At 45.9% G+C, this 22,673-nt stretch overlaps 1 protein-coding gene across 3 annotated transcripts; it reads right to left on the bottom strand.

Annotated features, from left to right (window-relative positions):
* Positions 1-388: 388 nt before the first annotated feature.
* Positions 389-14,129, bottom strand: TGM4 (transglutaminase 4). Of its 3 annotated transcripts, none has more exons than XM_014878469.2 (14): positions 13,996-14,129; positions 10,494-10,673; positions 10,255-10,358; positions 9,808-9,937; positions 9,053-9,171; positions 7,578-7,685; positions 6,862-7,036; positions 6,222-6,360; positions 5,852-5,955; positions 4,356-4,607; positions 3,349-3,696; positions 1,821-1,990; positions 1,212-1,348; positions 389-732 (listed from the first exon to the last, which is right to left on the bottom strand). In XM_014878469.2, exons 1-14 carry the CDS (start codon positions 14,009-14,011, stop codon positions 591-593), a joined length of 2,124 nt encoding a protein of 707 aa, XP_014733955.1. In that variant the 5' UTR covers positions 14,012-14,129; the 3' UTR covers positions 389-590. The 3 variants fall into 3 exon arrangements, with proteins under 3 accessions (XP_014733955.1, XP_088021603.1, XP_088021607.1); XM_088165477.1 differs by lacking the exon at positions 13,996-14,129 and adding an exon at positions 10,994-11,133; XM_088165481.1 differs by lacking the exon at positions 13,996-14,129 and adding an exon at positions 10,856-10,955.
* Positions 14,130-22,673: the final 8,544 nt, after the last annotated feature.

Genomic DNA, 22,673 nt, shown 5'->3' with positions numbered 1-22,673 from the left:
AAAACCCCCCAAAAAAGTGGGATAGGAAGATCTATGAAAAATGGTGCTTGGGGAGACTGTGCTGGGTTTGCTCTTTCTGAGCTCTAAAGATAAGGAAAGGCACATGCTGGTACATTCCCCCAGATGGTGAGCTGGGAAGAAGAGGGAATTGCCCAGGAGGGATTTGCTTGATATGTTCCTTGAGCTACACAGCAGCCCTTGGTGCAATAAGGTCCCTGTGTGTCCTTCCATGTAGGACCACAGCACTGCTGGCCCTCCCAGGCTCACAACCATCTCTGGCTGAAGCTGGTACCAACATGAGCTCCAATCCCTGGTCTGAGATGGGAATATCCCCTTGTGGATTCAGAGCCATCCCAATGTGACAATATCATCAAACCAAACCACACAGTCATTTTTCACAATCTTTATTGAATCACAATTAAGTGCAATCAATGCAACTGTGCCCTTAGGCCACTTTAATTTGCTTAGCTTTATGGCATTCTTGCTCTTTACTTTAAAAAGTACTGTGCAGCAACTGAGAAGGGAAGAAGTGCCAAATGATGCAATACATTTAGCAAGGCCAACATTTGCATACTGACAAGGCACCAATCCTACTCGGTAATGGTGATGGCCTTCTCTGTAGAGATCCCTTTGATCTGGTTTGAGATCAGCTTAGCTACGATTTTCTTCTCTCCCAGTCTTGTTGGAGTGCATATTATTTCTGACTTCATGATCCTGCCAGGCATAATATCCCTAAGGACAAAGGAAAACCCAAAATAGTCCCAGCATGAATTAGGGTTATTTACCACTTTTGAGTAATTTCACTTAAAGAAGGAGTCACTGCATGTGTTTAGGGTGGGTGTTTCCCTTCCCTCATGACCAGTGTGCAGTAAATGGGGCCTGACACAGTGGTAATTCCTGTTGGTCCCAGTGATCCTGGGGACCTTCCCCAGATTTCCCCATACTGCTGAAACCCCAAATTCAGCTCTGAAGGAAGCAGCTGTGTTCACACTTGTTGGGCAGTGCAGCAGGGGCATGAGGGGAGCCTCTGTCATGCCCGTCTGCCCTAAGCTGTCAGCTGCTGTGTGGATCTTTCTGGCCAAATGTGGTGCAGTTTCAAACAGCTGGCAAAGGTGCCTCTTACTCCCAATCCCCTAACCACTTCTTCAAGGATATTAAAAAAATAATAAACAGAGTCCTGCCATGGTCATTTCATTGGCTCATCTCCTTACCCCTGCTCAAATGTTGTCATCTTAAATATGCCCAAGCCCTCCACCAGCAGCTTGCAGTTTTCCAGGATCACATTCAGCTTGTTCTTGAAGATGAATGCACATGTGAAGTCATTGTACAGTTTGGCTGTTTCTGGCATCTGGCAGAGGAGGAAAAAGAGAAACAAACCCAAAGACTGGGGATTAGAGAAGTAATAAAGATTTCAGAGTTGCGGCAGGTTTTCTCACCACCAGCGTGGTGGGGGACAACCCCTTCATATCCTTTCCACCCTCCCAAAGCACTGTGTTTTCTCAGCTGATTTCTCAACACGTTTTTCCTTCAGGAGAGAGAGCTGTGGGCTTAGAGATTGGCCCTGTACAAACTGTCCTCTCCCATTCCCTTCCATCCAGCAGCCCCTGCCTTCCCTTTTTAGATGGGGCAATAATAAAACTTTCATTTCATGGTTGCTTTCAAACTTCAAATTAATGCTGAATATCCAAATAAGATGCCAAGAACTGAGCATCCCAGGAGGCAGCTGTTTGGGAGATCCCCCTGGGAATGCTAACACCACCATGGTGCTGCAGTGAGCTTTAACCCTTGTCCCCCAGGAGCCCAGCTGGCAGCTGCCTCACCTGGACAGTGATGGGGGGATACTCAAATCTCATTGATGTCTCCTTAGTGAGTTTGTCATTTGTTTCCTTGACCTCGGCAATGGCAGTGACAAGGATGAGCACTTCATCTTCCACGGAGGACAGGGTCTTCATGTACGCATCAGGTGCTATTTTCATGGGGATCTGCATCTCTGCAGGAAAGAAAACACAACTTCATGCTTCATCACATGCCCAGGAATTAGGGGGCAAAGTCAGCTCTAGTGGCTGGTGCCCCAGGGTGTGGCATGAGACATATTTGAGTGTGGCAAATGAGCCATATTTGCTGAGACCATCCTGCTTTCCCTTCAGGCCTAGTCCCTGCAGGGGAAAGCCCTGGGTGGGTGGGTGGTACCTGGCACCCATGGGAAGGGTGGCTGAGTCCCACCATCTCCCCACTCAGACAAGCACTGGCTTGGGCTCACATGCAGCACCTCAGCAGCCCTCATCCCTGGCTGCCCAGACACTCAGGAGAAGGCAGAGGAGCAGGAGGTTAAGTACATCTAAGCCTGCACCCTCGAGGGTTTCTCTGCCTGCTATAAAATTGCTAGCTTTCGTTTCACTTCAGATTTTATCTTCAATTGCCTGGACAACCTTCCAGTGGCTCAGAGAAGCCACAAAGCCAGCAGTGCTGGTGCTTGAGTATTGCTTTAGCTGCAAAGCTTCCTGGCTTCTGGGAATAAAACCAAAAATGCCCGTCCTTTTTCCTAAGTGTTTATATGTATGCATGTATATATGGGGCTGCCTTTGTGTGTCCTGCCGTGCTGCATTTTGACAGCAACAGTATATGAGTGTAAACACTCAGCACTCATCAGCAGCAAAGATTTTTTTTTTTTTTTTGGTGAGTGATTCATGCTCAGAATCACCAAGGGTTGTTAATTATTTATCACTCATTAGTCTCTTGTTTAGCAAATTTCAGTTACATTGCTTGGAATCAGAAATGCAACCCAGGTTTTTCAAAAATCTGCAAAGCAGAGCAGCAAACAGTTCCAGGGATCAGCCAGGCAGGCAGTCACGAACTGGGAATTAGCTTAGGCAAACAATTCAGAAAATAACTCTCACCAGCATCACCACCACTTAAATTAGAGTGGCAAATACAAGAACAAAAAAAGCTGAAATTTCCAGCCATCTAAATCCTGTGAGGGATCTGATCCACATGGATGCACACAAAGCCTGTGGTGACATCTTTGATATTTAAACAGTGACGACAGGAGGGAGATGCTTCAGCACATCTCGCTCATGCCATTAAAACTTCTGTCTGCCCTCACTGATGTATTTTAACCACTTCCTTGAAGTTGCAGCAGAGCCTTCATGTTTTGGTCCCTGCTACAGAGGGATCCCTGTCTGTAACTGAGACTTCCAAATGCAGTTACGAGGAAGGCAGGTTCTAGGCAGGCTATTTCTGCTCTTTGCAAAGTACAGAGCCATACACTGGTCTATATTGAAGCCAGTACAAACCCCAGACTGCCACAGTTAATTAGTCTACAGAACACAGCAAGCTTTCCATGCTTACCAGATGCGCCTTCAAGATTGATGGTCTCCTTGATAGTTCCAAGATTGGCCTGAACTTTTCCAGTATAGTACTGCAGCTGGCAGGAGCCAGTAAGGTCAACAGTCCAGTTCCCAGGAGCAGAGATCTTCACTGTGATGGCCATTTCAAGGGGATTGCCAGGATGCAGAGCTTCTGTATTGGTTATCTCAAGCTGGAGCCCAGTCTTGGTGACTGGCTCCTTCGGGACCAAAGGCTGGGTGTTCCCGCCTAGTGTCTGTAAAGTCGAAGCATAGCCTGAACGAGGCATCAGTCCCAAAGGGCGTATGAAGCTGTAAGCTCTTTCCATAGACATCCTTTCCTCTTTGGAGCCTGGATGAAGAAAAATATGAGTGACATCTGTATCTCAGTCTCCTCACCCAGAGCTATCTTCCCTTTACTTATGCATTTGCTGATAAGCAGAGAGGATGTCAGCACACCTCTATGCTCTGCTCAGGACAACTTCTTGGTTTATGCTACCATCAAATCTAACTGTAGCATTCTGTACTGGAAGAATTTCCTGGAAGAGACAATTTAGAGGAGAAATACTCTTAAATATTTCGGCCTGATATTTTTGCCCTGCTCACTGAGAAGGGTTTAACAGTCTAGGACAACATGGCTGGATCTTAAAAACTGTGGGGAGGAAATGTGGGATTTTTTTTTCCCAATATGGTTTGGGGAATGGAAAGACAAAACGGAGAAGAATGAAGAAATAAAGCAAAGGTCAGTCTTATGACTAGATTGTTCATTCAGCCCATTTCTTTCACTGCCTGCAAGCTTGTTCGTGTCCCTGAAGAGATGCCTATAGGTGTCACTGTAGGCATGAGGATGCCTGGGAGCAGTGCTGCCTTCTGAGGGTCTCCAGGCCTTACACTGAGTTTAGCACTGCAGCTAATTCTGCAGTTTTCTCCTGGAAACAACACATGCTGTGGGGTGACCTGCATGGTCGGGGTCTCCTCTTTGGCACCACCTTAGAGGCTGGGGGCTATTACCTTCAGGGTACTTGTACTCCCAGGTGATGTCTTCCCGCCTGTTCTGCCCCACGGCTTTTGTGCTGATGTTCTTGCCGATGGCTTGGGTCTCCGTGCCAACCTTGAAATACTTCTCCTTGCCGTTCACCTTCTTGACCACCCAGTAGACTCTGTCAGCGTTCACTTCCGCGTACACAAACTTGCTGTCGTAGGGCAAATACACATCTCCTTCCCGGACAGCCTTCACTGGGCATGGGCCACACTGGAAAAGACCTAGAAAGAGCATTCAACACCAGCTGATTTTCCAAACACCAGCAGTGACTCCAATTTTTGCTCCACACTCAGACACACTCAAGCAGGAATCTGTGGCCATGGCAGTTGACAATTAGCAGTAGATAGTCCTCCAACTCAGTAATGAACTCCAAAACCTCTCATTTACCCCACAGCTGATTGGGAATGTTTTAGAGATGACCAAGGTCTGATAGGAGCTTTTGCATGTTTCCCCTCACTTAGATAGTTTTAGCGTTAGAAAGCCTCAGCTTGGTTTGATAAAAGGAACAGAACATAACGATGCCTTGTCCAAACAAGGGCAATGTGTTTAAAAGAAGTAGATAAAAGAATGTAAAAGTAGCCATACAGGATGCCAAACATAGTTGGAACCAATAGATAAACAGATCATGAGGAATATAGTGGCTTTTGTGGCAATGTTATGTGACAAGAAACAACAGCATGTGCCCTAAGAGAAGTTCAAGGCAAGGCCACCTGTAATGCTGGGGGTACGTAGTGAATACGACTACCAGAGACCCCTTTGGATGAACCTCCAGAACCATAGAAGGCCTTCCAGTAAGAGGTAGATGCATGCAAATTAGTTCTAGAAGTGATGTTTATATATTACCCAGGCAGTACACTCTAATGAATATATACGATCATGATGGAATAAATACCTTGCTGTAAAGTTTAATGAGATATTTTCTAGGTGTCCAGTGTGGTGCAATAATGAATATTTACTCTCTAATGCTTCAAAATTGGGTTAGAATGTTTCTTCCTTAGCCAATTTCAGTATGAGGTTATGAAGTGAGCTGCTTCCAGACACCTGTGTTTGATCTCTAGGCAATATTCCACTTTCTGCATTTCCCTGAGGATTAACCTTCTGGTTTTTTCCACCTTCAAATTCCCTGAACCTGTGAAGGGAGTGTAGTTACCAATTTTGGTGGCCACTCCTCTCATCTACCAACGAACAGGCTCATGACCCCAACGACTTAGATGTGATCTAATCCCTGAAACAACACTCACGTTCCCACAAGGTTGGTTTTCTGCCTGCCGAGAAATGCTATTCCTTCCATTCTGAGCTGAGGTGGCAGGAGTGAGACCTGCTGCTTTAGAGTGTCACTGCCCCAGTGCATGAAGTTGTGCATGGGAAGTAGTACCTGGTTTGCTGACTGGGAAGTATGTTTTTCACACAAAATGTCCCTACTTCCCTCAGGAGTTGCAGAAGAGCCTTTCTAGGCAAATCCTACCTTGACTTTGCTCCTGAGGGGTTGAATCAATTGCCTGCCAGCCATCAAACCCATTTGGCAGGTCTGTTCTCTTCATCCAGATATCATTCCACACGTGGAAGTTCCTGCATTCATTTGGGTTGGAAAGAAAAGGAGTGAGTTGTTACAGCCCAAAGAGTCATTATCTCCTCCCTTAATCCTTTAGAGTAAGGGCAGATTTAATGGGTATTTGTCGGTAACCCTGTGAAACCCTTGGCATTCTTTCTCTCTCTCTCTCTCTCCTGGGTAACAAACCCCAGGCAATAGTGAAATTCTCGAGGGAATTGCTGGGGAATGGGGCACTGCATAGGCAGCACAGGGTGTAGGAAGTGTTAGCCCCATTTGGCAGTACCAGACAGAGTCGAAGGACAAAGAGTTCAGCTTTTCTCCTCTTTCGTTCAGGTAAACGTCAACTCTCAGGTTCTCCTCCGTATCGTGGGCCGCGTCAAAAGTACTCACACAGCGGGATGGCACTCCCAGGCAACGCATGACTGCAGCATAGACAGACAAAATACAAGGTGACCAAATCCCTCAGACCGGTGGGCATCCTCTCATCTGACCCCTCTGCCCACCCAGGGTCCTCTAGAGCAGGTGCTCAGGACTCTGTCTAGATGGCTTTTGAACATCTCCAAGGATGTATATTCCATAACTTCTCTGGGCACCCTGTGCCAGTGCTTGGTCACTCTCACAGTGAAAAAAGCTGTTTTTCCAGGTTAAGACAGAACCTCCCGTGTTTCAGGCCGTGCCTATCACCTCTGGTCTTGTCATTGAGCATCACTGAAAAGAGCCTGTCTGTGCCCCACTCCTTCCTGTCAGGTATTTACACACAAGGATCAGACCCCCAAAGCCTTCTCTTCTGGTTGAGCAGTACTGTCTCCCTTAGCATCTTCTTACAGACAGACCCTGCCACCTCTGTTGCTCAGAGGCACAGTAATTTGGCTTACTAGCACAGTAATTGGGATGTCAAAGAAGGGAGGGGGTTCACTTTTCACCTGTATTGAGGACTCCTGCGAAGACCCAGCACTGGCCATAACGGACTGGCTTCTTAGTTTTGTAGTAGTTCTGTAAAATGGTGACACTCCCAATCCAATCCATAGGGGATGTTCCACTGATGTAATTCCCTGACCAGTTCCCCAGCAGAACTCCGTTGTCATCATTGGCATTAACCTGTGGCCACACACACACGCAAAGGAGAAAAATAAAGGGATGAGGCTGAGTGAGGCTTAAACCCCAAGATCTCTGCCCACCCTATGGCTTCCCAGGTGCCATGTGGGACCCATCAAGGCTACTGGTGCTGGCTGGGGGCTCCCCTGGTTAGAAAACCTCCACCTGGATATCTAAAGGGAGGTGGAACCTCTGCTCAGTGCAGTAAAAAATAACTCTGCATCTTGTATCTTAAATCACAGGGCTCCAAAAGGGTCCCACCACAGAGAGCAGTTACCTGCCCAAAACACAACCCATGTGTTGGCCCCACCAACACAACTGATGAGGAAGAACAATTACAGAGGCAGCTGCAAGCTTTGGAGATGGGAACATGCTCTATTTTTGTTTGGCTCTTCCCTCCACCTAAAAATGCCTCTGTCTCTTTTCCTAAAGGAATCTATTTCAGATGCCTCCTGAAATGGTGCTCATGATCCCAGGGAAAGAAGAGCATGTAAGGAAGAGGGAAGATATGGAAGGGCAAAGCACTTCACTTGGAAAGGCTTACCAAAGCAGACATGGCTCTGGACACATTTGCAGGATCCCTTCTATCATTCAGACTGAGCTTGCTTTTGTCCAGCAGATACATGCAGGCATCCAAGACAAATTCCTCAAACTGTTTTGGGGAGAAAACGGAGATATTTTCTTATGTCGCTCTAAACCAGAATTTGCTTGTCACTGTAAAACATGTACTTGGAGGAAAATGTATGACTAGCTCTAACTTCTAAACTGCCTTTATGATACTGAATTTCCAAGGCTGTGGGGCCTCCCAAAGCTGTTCTCTCCAAAGAAGGCTAAAATGAAACCCAGCCTTGGAAGACAAAAGCCTGTCTCGCTTGTCTTGCAAACACAGCTGGAACCTAACCCAGCAATCTTTACTCCTGTGCACAAAAGTCACCAACGTCATCTCCCTGCAACTCTGCAAATTACTCACAAGAGTAATGAAAATTTAAGATCTCTGCTGATATGTAGTCTATTGACATAGGTACAAAATGAACCTTGGAAAAAAGAAAGATACGTAAATGCTAATTATTGCAGCAAAGATTCCTAATTAGCAATTGTTGATAAAGCTCCCTGAAGTCCAGTTCAGAAAGATGTCAAACATCTGATCCAATGAAGCTTGTCAGAATATCAATATCAATTCTCACTGCTTAACAGCAGAATAAATATAAGAATAGGCACAGCCCTACAGATGATGCCCTTTGGCCCCTTTTGTGTGAAGGCAACAGTGTGAGTGCCTTGGCTGGGCTATGTGTGTCCTGCAGATACATATTCTGCAGATATCCTGCACAAATTGTAGACTTATAAAACAAAACAAGACAAACAGAAAAAACCACCAGATTTGAACCTTTTTTGGAGGGGATTTCTGTCTGGATAGGGTGCAGGATACTCTGCTTAGGTGCCTGTGTGCTCTCTACAGGGTGCAAATCTGCTCTGGCATCCACCTCTTATCTTTAGCCCAAGCCAATTTGACATTCCGCTCCTCTGGAGTTATCTCAGAGGCAGCATGCAGGAACACCCTTCCTGAGAGAGTGGCTGATTGTGTCCTGCACACAGTTGTCAATGAAGGCACCACTTGAAAGGTGATAACCTCTGCCGGTAATTTTACCCTTTTTATTTTCAACTATGATGCAACAGATGAGATTTTTTTCCCCATCAGCCCTCTCCATGTCTCCTTAGCTGATTAACAACACCTACAGTTGCAAGAGAGCAGGAATTCCCTTATGGGAATTTTTTTCAATCAGAAATACCATCTCCAGTTTCCACATCCTTTACCAGGGACTCACATGATCTGACCATAAATGTGCCACTAAACCTTGTTCTTCAGCTGGTGTGGGGAACATATGTAGGCACATAGATTACTCTAAGCAGGTGAGCCCTCCCAGTGAAGCAGGAAGGGTCATTCCAGCACTTTGAGCTACTCATGGGCTTCATGCTGAAGGGATGAAGCGCAATAGGGCTGACAAGACAGCTGTGCTTTACCTGCCCGAAATTCCAGGGTCTGTCGTAGATGCTGTAAGCAGACCCAACATAGATGTAGCCAGTGTCGTTGAGCACATATTCCTTCTTATGTGCCTCATTGGCCATGTAGACAACATCATCTGGAGAAAAAATCCCAAACCTTCAGACGTCAGGTGGTTTGCACACTCTATGTGAAATTTTCTGTGGAAAGCTAGACTGGGATAAATCAAGGGTCTGCAACATTCACACCAACAGATGACCATGAAGCCATGACCATTTTTTTTGCTCCTATCATGAAAGAATTTCCTGTAAGACTAATCTTTAATTTCCATTGCTACGTGACCACTCTTTTATTATTGCAAAAATCTTATTTCTGAACACTGTAGAGTACTAGTAGACAGCAGAGAGAACTGGGGAACTGATGCCTACCAACTACACAATTTTTTATTTTGGTTATTTTTTTTTGGATCTTAAGCCAGCCCAGTTGTCTCAGTTAATCTTTGAGTGGCTCAGGGAAACAGAGAGGGATGATGCAGAGATGCAAAGAGATGTAACAGATAGATGTCCCTCTATGTCCTGGCACTGGAGAATATCCAGTGAGGAGCTGGCTCATTGCTATTGCTCAGCTTCCCACTGTCTCCGTGAGGATGCTGCTTACAGTGTTTTATAGGTAAAAAGCAATGTATGTAAGAAAATAGGGAAAATATGAAGCAAAATTCTGTCTGGGACAATCCCTGGTAGGACTAATAATCACTCCTAGTTGCAGGACCACTCACCTTCACACCAAGGATTGAACAAAAGGTAGATTACACCATTTTCAGGCTTGTAAATGTTAGTGTCAGTCTTCACATGCAGGTTGTATTTTCCCACAGGGGCGTTGGGTGAGCTGGTGACAGACAGCAGGCACTGAGGAGACAACAAGGAGAGATGGCATGAGGGACACCTCGTTATGGCCACAGGCATGGCACAAAAATGGTGCCAGAGAACTGGCATGAGTGGCAAATCTGGGAGCCATGGAGGTCCCTGCAGGGAAAGAGGGGAAGGCAGTGGGATAGGGCAAAGCCTGCCTGTGCATGGAGGGAGCAATGAACCAAGCAGGACAATGCTGCTGTCCATCTAAAACTGTAGGACTAAGGGAAAGCAGGACAGGGGTATGAGGATGCTTTGCTCTGTAGCTTCTGATTGGGCCCCTGGACATTGGGCCCCTTGCCCACAGGCTTTACCTCTTTGCCATTCTTCTTGACAAGGGAGATTTTCCACCCATTGAAATCCTCCCGCTCTGGTTTCAGCGAGAGCAGGCTCCCCCTGTTTCTCATTGGATTTTCACCTAGAAACAAACCCAAGACAACATGTGTGAGGGTTGTACAGGTCTGCAGTGCCTGTGCAGTGCCAGGAAGAGGCAGCTGGATGCTCCTGGGGCTCTCTGGCTTTGCCTGGTAGCCACAGAGGGACTCCTGCTTACCAATGGCAAAGCGCAGGGACAGCTTGTCAGCAGGTCTCAGCTCCCTGTTGAGGCTGACCTGCACCTGGAAGGGCTGCCCGCGCCGCACCACCAGGTTCTTGATGTTGTATCCATCCGTGTGGTGCTGCCGGGTATTCTGGCTCTTCAGAAAGTCAATCCCAGTGACCTTCAGACTCATCTCTGAAAAGACATTAGGAGAAAAGGAGAAAGGAAAAAGAAGAGATTGATGGTAATTTTCTCAGTAAAGACAGTTTTCTTCTTCTTAATGCAGCCCTGTGAGTCATCAAAATATGTAGAGTAACAAGTCACCTAGCATAAGGCAGTATAAAATAAAATAAAATTTAAAAAAGTTTTTAAAATACCCAGAGGTGAACCTCAGACTCCCCTGGCAGACATGGATGGAGAAGGAGGCAGAATCATGCAGCAACTCAGGGTTGGATAGTCAGAGGGCAAGGCAGGAGCTTGTCCCTGCTCTGGATGGATTGCTGTAGAACACTCACCACAGAGCACTGCTCCCCTTCATGACAACGGCTGCTTTTCCCATTTGGCTTCAGCACAGATTTAACTCCGCAGCATGAATCCCTTGCAAATGCCTTGCTCCCATTCATTCCCAACACAGCAGCTGATTTTTAACACAAAGTATTTAAAATGACTGCCTCCTCTCCCGCAACTCTGGATGGGAGCAGCTCCAGGAAAAGCCTCAGCATCTCTGTGCCCAGTGGCTCGTGGTTCAGGGCTGTGACATTGTGCCACAGAAGTGGAGCTCTGAGAGGCACAACCCAGTGATACACTTGAGCAAAAAGAAAGCTCTCAGCTTTGAATGATGATGGAGATTTGGGGGTCACTGCATCAGGCTTTGGCGGGCTGCCCAGTTGTTACAGGAAAATCCAGAGCATGCTGGAATGTGGCTGTGCTGTGGGAGCGTTTTCTGTCTTGTACTTGCCCATTAAATAGCCTCAAAGGATGAAAGCCGTGTGAACAGTAGGGAGTAACAATACCTCATAAGCACTCTTCTCACGAGTGATTCAGATGAAGACATGGGAGAGGCAAAAACAGCTTATGGTAACTTTGAAATTAGCAAGTCAAATGCATAATGGTTGAAGAGATTAATTCACCAAATGTCTTGACCGATTTGCATGATACCTGGCAACCATGTTAATTTGAGTATCAACAAGAGCCCTCCCTATTACTGAAGAGGCTGGAATCTGCTGGTAGCTGGTGTGGCATGAGAGATGCCACATGCAGGGCTAGTCCCAGGGCAGGCTGAAATCAGCAGCACGCTTCTCCTGCAACCTTGCTGTGCAGCCACTGCAGCCTTGAGTAAACACACATGGATCCCCACCAGACTACTACCTCTGTGTATTTCTTCTTAGTAAATGTATAAGCCATATTTATCTTAATTACATAAAATTGACCAGTATCTTTAGTTAAACCAACTTAATCTTCAAGTGCTTTTTGTTTGCTTGCTGCATGCCAGTTGCCAACCTTGGGCTGATGTTTTGCGCAATGGGGTGTGTGTGCATTTATCTAAAAAAATTTCAGCTGGAGCTAGCTGCTTAACCCTCTTGAGGACAAAGAGGAAGTGCATCTTCCTCAGCTTTAAGAAATCTCCAAACACTAAAGCTGCTCAACCTTGTTCTTTATGGAAAGCTCTGGTGCTGGGCTGAGAAGATACTAGAAAGCCATGGTCCTGGGAGAAGGTTGCAAAGGGATGTGAGAGTTGAACACATAGAATAGCAATGGGAAAGGGCCCTAAGAAATCAGCCTTTCAGCATTTCTTAACTTAGGGACTGCATATCCATCCCATTTCTGGATATCACCAGTGCTGTCAACCTCTGTTGAGGATGCACAGGGAAGAATCACTGACTGCAGCTGCCCTGGAATATGGCCTGACCATGCTGAGCACTGTGCCAAAGACCTGTCTCCACTCAGCACTGCTGGTCAATTGTGCTGCATTTATTCCTGTGCAAACACACCTGTGATACCCTGTGATCTGACTGGCACAGTGTCCTGTGCCAAGGAATGCCTCAGAGTGAGCCAGTGGTGCACCCATCACCACATCCGAGGGGCTTGGCCACAGCTCATCTTCCGTGGGCAACCCTCACCTGCTGCTTTTGTCTTCCTGCCCTGCTTCCTTCCCTGGGTACAGAACTGGGCCCCTGCACACCTGCCTGCAGGCACCTTGGTTTGCCAACATGGAAATTAATGATTTACAGAAGAGCTGAGTATACCTAGAACGCGCCCACTCACAGGACAGAGGCTCAGGCTGCGAGAGGCAGTCCTGTTTGTGCTCACTCCTGGACCAGCCAGAAGCAAACCCAAAACCTCAAATGCTGTCAGATTACTTTTCCTTTTTTTTGATGGAAAAAAAAATTCAAGGCAGTATTTTGTGTCCTAGTTTCATTATTTATCCATTATAGAGCCCCTTCCTATGCTAACCCACAAGTCCCATTGCATTGCTGCCTGCCTGGAGAGATATTCAGAGCTTCTAGAGAACAGTGATCAAAGATGGGCATGCGGGGCCTTGGCACTGGTAAATACGTGGGGCCTTTTTTCCCTTATGATGAAGTTTAAAAAACCTATATAGAGCAGGGTCTTTATAGTATGTCTGGCTTCAGTGGGAACCAGGGCTGCTCAGAAGGACAGAAGGGAATTGGGATGAGAATTGTAGTTTTTCAAGAGAGAGCCTACTTTGGATACCTATATTTACTCCTGATTTTTGCCCAGCCTCCGGGCAAACACTCATGCACATCCCAGAGATGTGAGATCACATCCCAAAGATGCTGCTGTCCAAGATTCCTGGAAAATTTCAGCTCATCCACATTCAGAATACAAAGGTTTGAAATTGAGGGACTCAGATCAGTGTCAAAAAACCCCTCCCCTCCTGCAGGCACCACCCAGCCCACATGTGATCTGCTCAGCTACATCCCAAACCCCAGGGGTTTGGGCATTCTGGGGCTGGGTGGGCCAGTGGGGCTGGTTCAGCAGTTGCTGCAGGAGTGACCCAGGCACCTTTCTAGGTAGATGCAGAATCTCCTGACAACAGGGCAGGCTACACAGCCATGGGAGAAAGCTCAAGCCCAAATAAATCCTCCTTATTTTGAAACTTCCATCAGATGTTATCAGCCATCACTAAAGAGCAATAATCTACATGATAACATAGCCTGGAAGAAAGAAATTATTTTGACATTGATGTGAGACAAGCTTAAAAGAGCTGCATTTCCTTCCCATTATCACTCACAGAACCAGATGTCTACAGGTTGAGGAACAGTGATGAAAAATGACCTGTGTCTTGAAGTTAGTTTACCAATCTGTCAAAAGCAGAATTTGCACAGCCAGAGCAAACTGATCTCCTGTGAGCAGTGCTGGCACCAAAACTTCTTTCCTCAAAGTGTTACCCACGGCAATCAGAGGGGTAAGAAACCCTGGATCCACCATCCTCCCTGCAGGAGACTTGCCGAACTTCACACCTGACATATCATATCAAGCATTAAAAACTCACCAGTGTTGCTGAACATGGTTCTTGTCAGAGTTTCTACCTGAGATGCTTGCAATGCCAGCAGCTTCCAAGCTCCTGAGTAGTCTCTGCCACTTACTCGTGAGTGTGGAGAAGGAAGACAGGCTGCCCTTTTTATTTGTGTCTTGCTCTGAGGTGTCAGCAGGTCCACTGCCAAGGGGTGGTGTTTTGAGAAAGGAAGTTCCCGTGGAAAAAAAAAAGACTACAACTCCCTCTGCACATAGTCAGACCCTGAAAAACAGCGAAACTTAAATCCCGACTCACATGGAAGGTGAATTTGCACAATCAGATGACAAGTGGACAGACTCTTCATTGACAAACAGTAAAATCACAGACTAGGTGAGTAACAGGAATTCACCTATGCCCTAATATTCAGGTCACCAGGACTGCAACTCCAGGGCTAACTTTACAAGGAAGCCCACAAACATTTAATCCTTAGGAGAGGAGAGTTCCCTGTTAGGACCAGTCTAATATTCTTTTAAGTTAATAAGTTTTTTTTGTCATCACATTTGGGACAGAAATACTTGGAGCTGTGGGCCAAAATCCATCATTTATAAATTTAAGTTGAAGAGCTGAAGGATCCTAGCACTGGCCCCCTCCCCACTGGATGAGATGCACTTCAAGGGACATAGCACTGAGTGGGAAAAAGAAAGAAATGTGGTGGAACAGGAGCTGTTTGCTGGCTACTCTTTGTTGACAGCTCTGCCACAGGTCTCTGCCAGGACATGGTTGAACCGTACATGCCCCACTGGCATTTGGTGGCACCAAAGATGGAAAGATGAGTCTACACCACAGAGAGGAGAGCTGGTGATATACAGACCACCAGTGGCATGGACACAGTGTCCAGAAAGAGATACAAATGTCCCCAGGCACCCAGAAATTTAGAGGTGGCTCAGCTGTGGGAGCAGCCTCAGCCTCCTGATGCCTCCCTCAATGGCAGCAGCTCAGGGTTCAGCAAAGTAGAATTCTGTCTGCAAGGCTGCCATGTCTAAGTGTAGGGTTTTCCTAAAGAGGGTCTCCCTGTAGAAGCCTTCAAAGGCACCGACTTTTCTCCACTGGTTCAGGTAAGTGATTATTTCCTTTAGGAGGACTGTTTTCCTTGGTGCAAAATAGGAGCTGAATTAGCAGATGCCACCCTCCGAGCATGTCACTGCTTGCTGGCAGGTATATGTTGGGTGTCCTTACTTGAGAGCATGACTAGGGCACCAGAGGGCACCGAGGGTTCAGCAGACATCCATAATCTTGCAGGACATCTGCAAGAACATCTGAACTACCAATGTTCTTAGCAGATGGAGCATCACCCACTATTCAGCACCAGACAATGCACTGGCAACAACATATTTCACTACTGACAAAAACACTGCAGCCCTGATTTACTGTGTTGCTTTTATTCTGCATTTCCTTCCTCCTAGAGGGTGAAAGACATCTTTGCTTAGAAGTTGTATGGGAAGAAGTAAAGTAACACGCAGTGTCAGTAGAACAACATAACCAGAAATGCATGTAACATTTATGATGTATCTTACTGTTTCCCCTTTAACTGCAGCAAGAATAATCCACATCAGCTAAATCCACATCAGCTACTGACAGTAGCTTCCTAATCTAGTCTCAACCTGTTTGATACATCATTCTATGCTTGGTTGGAGACATCTTAAATTGTGTTGACACAATAGTCCTCCAGCAAGATTACAGATTTTGCAAACATGAACCGATTTATGTTGGTAACACTTTGCTTCTGACAAAAAAATTTCTAGATGTGTGCTGGAGGGTCAGTAAGGGAAGCAGGGCATTTTTTACCAGGAAGAGTCATACTTCCAGTCCTGTGGAATTTTGCAAAACCTTGATTTCAACAGTGTGCATGTCCTGACCCTCACTTTAAACCTCCGAGTTCAAGGAAAGATTGTAAAAATTATACGGGTGTGGGTTCTGCCCTGCCATGAACTTACTCCATCTTGGAAGATGGCTGACGTTTTTTTGAGGGGGGGAGGGAGGAGGTTTGGCCATTGGGGCATGGTTTCAGTTCTCCTTTAGCTTCGTGCAGCTGTTGATCTAGCCTGTTCCTATTATCTTTCTCTACACACTGGTAGTATCTCAATTCAACAAAACCAAACGTGGCACATGGTACCACGCTCCCGACACAACCTTCTGCCCATGGCTTGTATGAGCTTGCCCTGCCAGGAAAGGCCATTGAACTCTATAATACTCTCCAAGAGTTGGTGGCAAGGTCTGGGAAGAGGAATTTCAGCTTAAACTACAGGAATGTTTTTAAAAGATCTGTTTCAAGTGTTTTCATGTTGCCAGCAGGTGATCTCTGTCTTTACAGTCAAACCTCCTTCTGTCTTTGCCAATCAGAGTGGCTGGCTATGGTTCAGCACCATGGCTTTTTTTCTTGGTGAAGCAATGAAAAATACCAGCTCATTTTAATTTCATTTTTTTACCCCCATACAGTTATAACAGTTAATCATTTCAATCTGACCCACAAAACTATACTCCTTTAATTAACAGTTGCAGGAGATTTTTTTCTTCCACAGGCTACCTCCCTATTACAAATAATTTCAGCAATTTATTTCCCAGCTTGCAAAATAAGACAACAGAGGTGGTCAGTCTTATCTGCATCTGTCTGTTGCAAGGTCACCCTATTAGCTGGCACAAGAAAGTAATAAAATGCAAACAAACAAAATAAATTCCCCAGTGGCTGCTCCCCTATTTACAAGCTTGCCCTTTGTCTCAGGTTTTGTTTATTTTGTGTATCAAAAATGACAAAACAAGTCAAACTTCCAGAGCATGGCCACAGGTATTGATGCCAACTAGGAAAGACTAATCCTTGGCTTTACATTTTCATTCATTTGCAACCCCATGAGAAGCTGCCTTTTATAACAGCAATTTACTGAGCCACATTTTTCATAAACACTTGAGGTTTCAAGTTGCTTTTGTTTTGTCGGGTTTTTTATCCCTATGTCTAGTCAGAGTAACATTCAAAATAAAGAACAGATCAAAAACAGTACAAGTTTCCTTTTTGGCACTCTAGATAGGTGAACTCGTCCTCTCAGCCTTCCCACGGGGCTGCTCTGAGGTGTCAGAGGGTAAGCAGAACATCTGGTATGGTACACATGGACACAACCCCTATCTGGGTTCTGAGGGGCACCACAGTGAGATGTCCTCCACTGACCACAGTAAGTCTGCTCCAATGTGCAACCACCTAGTAGGTGTTGAGTCCTGCCTGAATCACAGCCTAGGGTAAGTAGTAAGAAATCTTCAGGGTGTCAAAGACAAAAAAAGCACACATGAAGAACAGCTGAGGATCTGATCCATCTCTTTTGAGCTGGATTTGAGGTGCTAAGTCAGTCCTGCTCTCACAATTTTATTAAGCTGTATCTCAGTCTTTAGGAATGTCCTAGCATTGAGACACATCACATCCACACAATGATCCTGACGTGACAGTGCTGCTGTTACTCTGAAAGAAGCATTGATTTGATTCACTTCTCACTCATATACTTCGACCATGGACTGTGACAGTGGTCTGTGCCCACAAGACATCCTGTGTATCCAGCAGGCAGATTCACTTCTGATCCAACATGAGCCAACTTGTGTCAGGCATTCAGATGTCAGGGGTTGATGCAAGATGGCCAAGCCCAGATCTTAACTGATTCCGAGTCATCTGGCCTCAGATACCTGGTAATGAGTTTCTCACAGGCAAATACCAGAGAAGTGATTGATGCCAGTATAATTATTATGGAAATTCCACTGTTTCATAGAATAATGAAATCATAGAATATCCTGAGTTGTAAGGGACCCACAAGCATCATGGAACCTCAACTCCTTCCTTCCAACTGAACACTGAAAGAGAATTTTTGGACCTAAGTTAGAGATATAGGTGACTGGCTTTGGGCATTTAGCCGCAGAAGGAATGAAAACTGTGTCACCCTGTGCCCAACCCAGCACCACCCAAGGGCTCTGCTCCTGAAGAAGGCAAAGAGAGAGATCAAACAGCTGCCATACCTCCGCATTTATGAAACACAGACTTATGGCTATTCAGGCAAAACACTCTCCTTGCCCTGAAAGAGAAATTCTGTGGGCCAGAAAACTGAGGTTTTAGGCTGTTGACAAATGAGAGAGCTGCTTTAAGAGCAAGCCCAAATGCTATGATCTTAAAATATTTTTAAAGATCCCTCTCCTGGCTAAGGTGCAAAAGGCAAAATTGCAGTATCAGTCTAGATATATGGAGCAACAACGTGTGAGTGTTCAACCTAGAATTTTAGTACTATGACTTCTTGACCCTCAGTTCTAGTACAACTGTTGCACAGGAAACACTGAAATACACATGCTCCAGTGCTGAGATAGTATGTATTAGTCGAAAATAACTCAACATGAGGCACTTCTGCTTCTTGGCAAAATACTTTACAATTTTGTGCAATAAATTATAAAGAAAGGTCTCCATCATGTCACCTCTTCCTGACAGTAGCTTTTTAAAAAACATTTGCCCGCTTTTTGAACCTGATGAGCCAGCTAGCCTCTGCTGCTTCCTGCAGGCAGGAGTCCCTCAGCCAAATGACACACTGCAAGAAGAGGAAGGTCCTTTGGCTTTGATACTTACTGGTTTCTCTTGTGACCCCCATCCTCGTGGCAGAGGAGATAATTGACTTTCGCCATTATGCCAGCTTACTTTCTTCATGCAACGCAGGGCCTTACAAAGCACCACGGTCTCTTTTGCAATCTGAATGGCCCTAGCCTGTTAACTCTCTCTTCATACCTTCATCCCATCCAGAGACCTGAAATGGGGAGAAGGACCCCCCTCACCATGCTATCCTATAACCTAGAGTGTGTGTTTGGAAAGGGTCCAACAAGGTGGGTGTAGTTATTCCAGGGCTGTATCCACCCTACTGCCACTGACCCATTAACTTTCTTGCATGTATGACCACACTGACTGATTGCAGTGTGAACACATACCCACAGCCTACACCTAAAGCAAACAATATGAAAAGGTACGAGGAAAAATAAAGCAAAAGAGGGTTGCAAAAATAAATGGTAAGGGCAAGGAAATTAACAGCACAAATATTGAATCAGGGATAAAATAGTTTATCCATGTATTAAAAACAGCTCCAGCGAACAAGGAAAATACTTGAAGAATACCTTCCCACCTACAGGATATGTGTTTGGTTGCAAATGTCTAAGTGAGAAAACAGAAACTTGCATGCCAGTGTATTCGAGTAACATTTCTTTCTGCAAGGGAGGTGTAACAGTTTCTCCCACCTGTCTATGTGGGTGTGTGTCTATATACATCAAGATGTACATGGTCTCCAGACTACAGGTCACATTGAGCCATGCCGCATTCCCGCCAGTCAGCACGGCAACTGAAATTGTCACGTGGTGGGAAGGGAAAAACTTCCTAGACCAAGGTTTGCAAGGAGGAGATGGTCCCACTAGTGCTGGGGATCTGGCTCATGTGCCAGAATAGACCAAAATCACAGCAGGTGCAAAGGTTTTGTCCCATCCCTGAATGCATCTGTCAAGTGGCAGTCTCCAGGTATGGTGGGACTGACTGAGCCCAGGGATCTGTGGCTATTTGCCCTGAAAAGCAACCAGGCCAGCGTACTCCCACCTTCCCCTCATCACAGCATCCAGGCTATTGTCCTTCACAGCAGCTCCATGACCACCAGGGTATTCTAGGAAGCCTTTTCATGCAACACTGGTTCCTGGAAGAATACTGCTTGTGATGGCGTAACTCTGGAGTGTCCTGAAGGGAACAAGTCACTTAAATCACCTCCTATCTGGATGAGGAAACAGCCAATTGGCATTGGAAAATGTATTTGCAATGCCTCATCCTTCCCTGGGGCACTGCTCATTTCTCCCTAATTGTTGCCTTAATTTACTGAAAGCATTTAGGGTCGAAACCCTGGCTGCTGTTAAGACATTGCACACTGCAGATCACAGTGCCAAGTAGAGCTGTCCGACTCTCACCTCTCGCTGCAAAACCAGAGATGCTCTGCTTGTGCCAAGGGAGGACCAGAGCCACTCACGCGGTCCAGCCCCAGCCCAAATTCTCGTAGGCAGCCCCAACTCTCACAGGCTCATAGTGACCGCTGAGCCAAGTGAGACTGAACAACGGGTTCAAAATGTACAAAAAGTGGTAGCATCATCTACAGTGCCACACCTACTACCACTCCTTGCAGCCCTTCCCTCTCGCTTATTTCCATTGTCATGGATTTATCCCTTCAGGGTGCAGTGGAGCCTCTGTGTCGTGCAAAATCTGTGCAGGACTAAGCACGGTGTGCATCATCTCCCCCCAGCAAGTGGGAGTGGGATGCCCCACCCAGGACTTCCCCAGGCTTTAACCCAGCACCAGCAATCCCTCAGGACTTCAAGGGCATGATGGGAGCTACTTAGGAAATCTTGGCAATTAGTACAACCACTAACAGACACCCTTCCTGAAACATCAAGGGAAAATTGAAACAATTAATAATGTTATTAAACAGTCAGAAACCTAAAAATTTCATTGGAGAGTGAATAGCATGGCTGGCTGGTTGGCTGCTCCCAGGGCAGTCACTCTCCTGTGTATGCCAAGTGCTGCTACTAGCCATGGGTCACTGTGGTGCTGCATGCAGCCACAGGACAGCGTAAAAACAAGGTCCAGGCTTCCAGGTCATGCCTCTGGGCACCCCATGGCAGGGTGCTGCAGCTGGTCAGCACTGCCCAACCCTGTGAGCCATCACTAACATTGCACCCACCTGGCTATCCCCTCAACCAGAAAAGGCTCAAATTCACTAAGCACTTCGCTATCATGGAGTCCTTCTCCTTTGATAAATTTGTTTTCAGGCTATGAATGCACATGCAAGTGTCCATTAAGGTTTCTGTGGTTAGAGCACAAGCCTCTGGCAGCCTAGGTCTGCATGGTGCCTCAAGGAGGAGCCTCCTTTTTGTGGCACTGCAGGATTTAAACATGGAGGCAGAAGGTCAAAGCAGTTTCCAATTATAGATGGTGGTGACCATGAAACTAGCCCCTAGGTCACAGGAAATCCATCTGTCTGCCCAGACGGGATGGTCACTGACACTAGATTGAGTCACTGGAGGTTTTGTCTAGCTGAGTCTTGAAAACCTCCATGGCCAGAGACTCTGCTGCCTGTACAGGCAACTAACCTCCTGGTGACATTTTTTCCCCCAATGGCCTGCTTGAAAGTCCTAAGATAGACTGTGCCTGGTGCCTTGTTTAGTACTGGCCATTTCTATGCTGCCTCTGTAACTCCTTTCAAAGGCTTATTGGGTCAGCCTGAGCCTTCATTGTCTCCAACCAGCCTACATCCCTCAGCCTCTCCTCCTAGGCCCCTGCCATCCTGGAATCCTTGAATCAGATCAGTTTCCTACACCCCTCTTGAATTTGGGGGTCCAGCACTGGAAAAAAACACTCCAGGTAGAGCCACTGACTATGTCAGGACTCTGAGAGCACCACTGGGACTGGCTGTCCCTGCCCCAACTCACAGGGATTTTCCCCCTCCTCCCTGCCCATGGCCTAGGACCCCATTTCAGATTTCACAAGAGAGTTGCTGACCTTTCCTTTTTGATGTTAAAGTATCTAGAAAAACTTGCCTTAGAAAGGGCACTGAAACACTCAGCCCAACCACCATCTGCCTAAAGCCAGAGGGTATTGCTTTACAGTCTAAAGTAGTTTGTTCTGTCCTCAAGAAGGACAACATTTTCAGGAATGTTGTCTTCTTCAATCCTTTCCAATAAAAAGTCATGTGGTACACACTTGATTTTTAGGGGAAAAAACCTGGTTCTCCTGGAAAGGGTTCTACCACTGACCTGAGGTCACCCCAGATTTTTCTCCAAAACCAAGTGAACTGCAGACACCACACCATTTGCTGTGGATAAGTGCCCATATTGTGCAACTTCCCTCTACACCTCTCAGATCCCTAAAATGAAGGGTTGCTGCTGCTCTTCTGCTGAAGAGCACCCCGAACATGGATTAGTATCCATTTATTCCAAATTTCATGTTTTCTTTCTGTGCCAGACTAGGTCAGAGCCACTCTTCTGGCAAGCTGCGTCACAGGACTTCTTTCTTTTAAAACTCCTCACTGCTTGCAAGATCATGTAATTGTGTGTGCATGTGGGACACTCTTGCAATGCATTTAAGGTCTCTGAAGGGTCAACAGAGGGCACTGAGTCAAATTCCTCAAAAATTTCAAATATACCAAACTTGGCAGAACAATCTACTAAACTTATTTATTGCATCTACTTTAAATAATTATCACCTGGGCAAACATACCATCCTTAATGATGCTATACAAACTTTCAGTGACTCCTTGTCAATGACAACAGGGACATCTAAAAGTTTTAATGTGTATTTCCTTATCTAATCAGTCAAATTATGGTTTAAGGTTCAACTGAAACTATAATTTCCTTTGGCTTTGTTCCTTGTAAAGGTATATGAGACATTGTTTACCTTAGAATACAATACTCCTGGACCTTGTTTATACAACACATTTTTCTAATGCTTCCCACCATTAATTCAAATATTCTTACTTAAATCTTCCTGAGTGTCATTGTGAGCCTTCCTGTGAACCATGCACCTGCTTCTTCTACTCTTTAAAAGTATGACATGGTATGGCCATGCCTGATGATGAACAAGGTGCTGAAAAACCATTGTGTTTGAGAATGAGGTAGGTGCAGGA

This window comes from Sturnus vulgaris, chromosome 1, assembly GCF_052056855.1.
Source record: "Sturnus vulgaris isolate bStuVul1 chromosome 1, bStuVul1.hap1, whole genome shotgun sequence".
NCBI classification, from domain to species: Eukaryota; Metazoa; Chordata; class Aves; order Passeriformes; family Sturnidae; genus Sturnus; species Sturnus vulgaris.
This window is presented reverse-complemented; position numbering and strand designations above follow the sequence as displayed.

What these genes read in the sequence shown, in the direction of transcription:
- TGM4 (XM_014878469.2), bottom strand. An exon ending in CCAGAGCCATGTCTGCTTTG is followed by an intron (nt 7,037 to 7,577) that starts GTAAGCCTTTCC and finishes GTGTGGCCACAG; the next exon opens with GTTAATGCCAATGATGACAA. An exon ending in CAATCTTGAAGGCGCATCTG is followed by an intron (nt 1,991 to 3,348) that starts GTAAGCATGGAA and finishes TCTTTCCTGCAG; the next exon opens with AGATGCAGATCCCCATGAAA.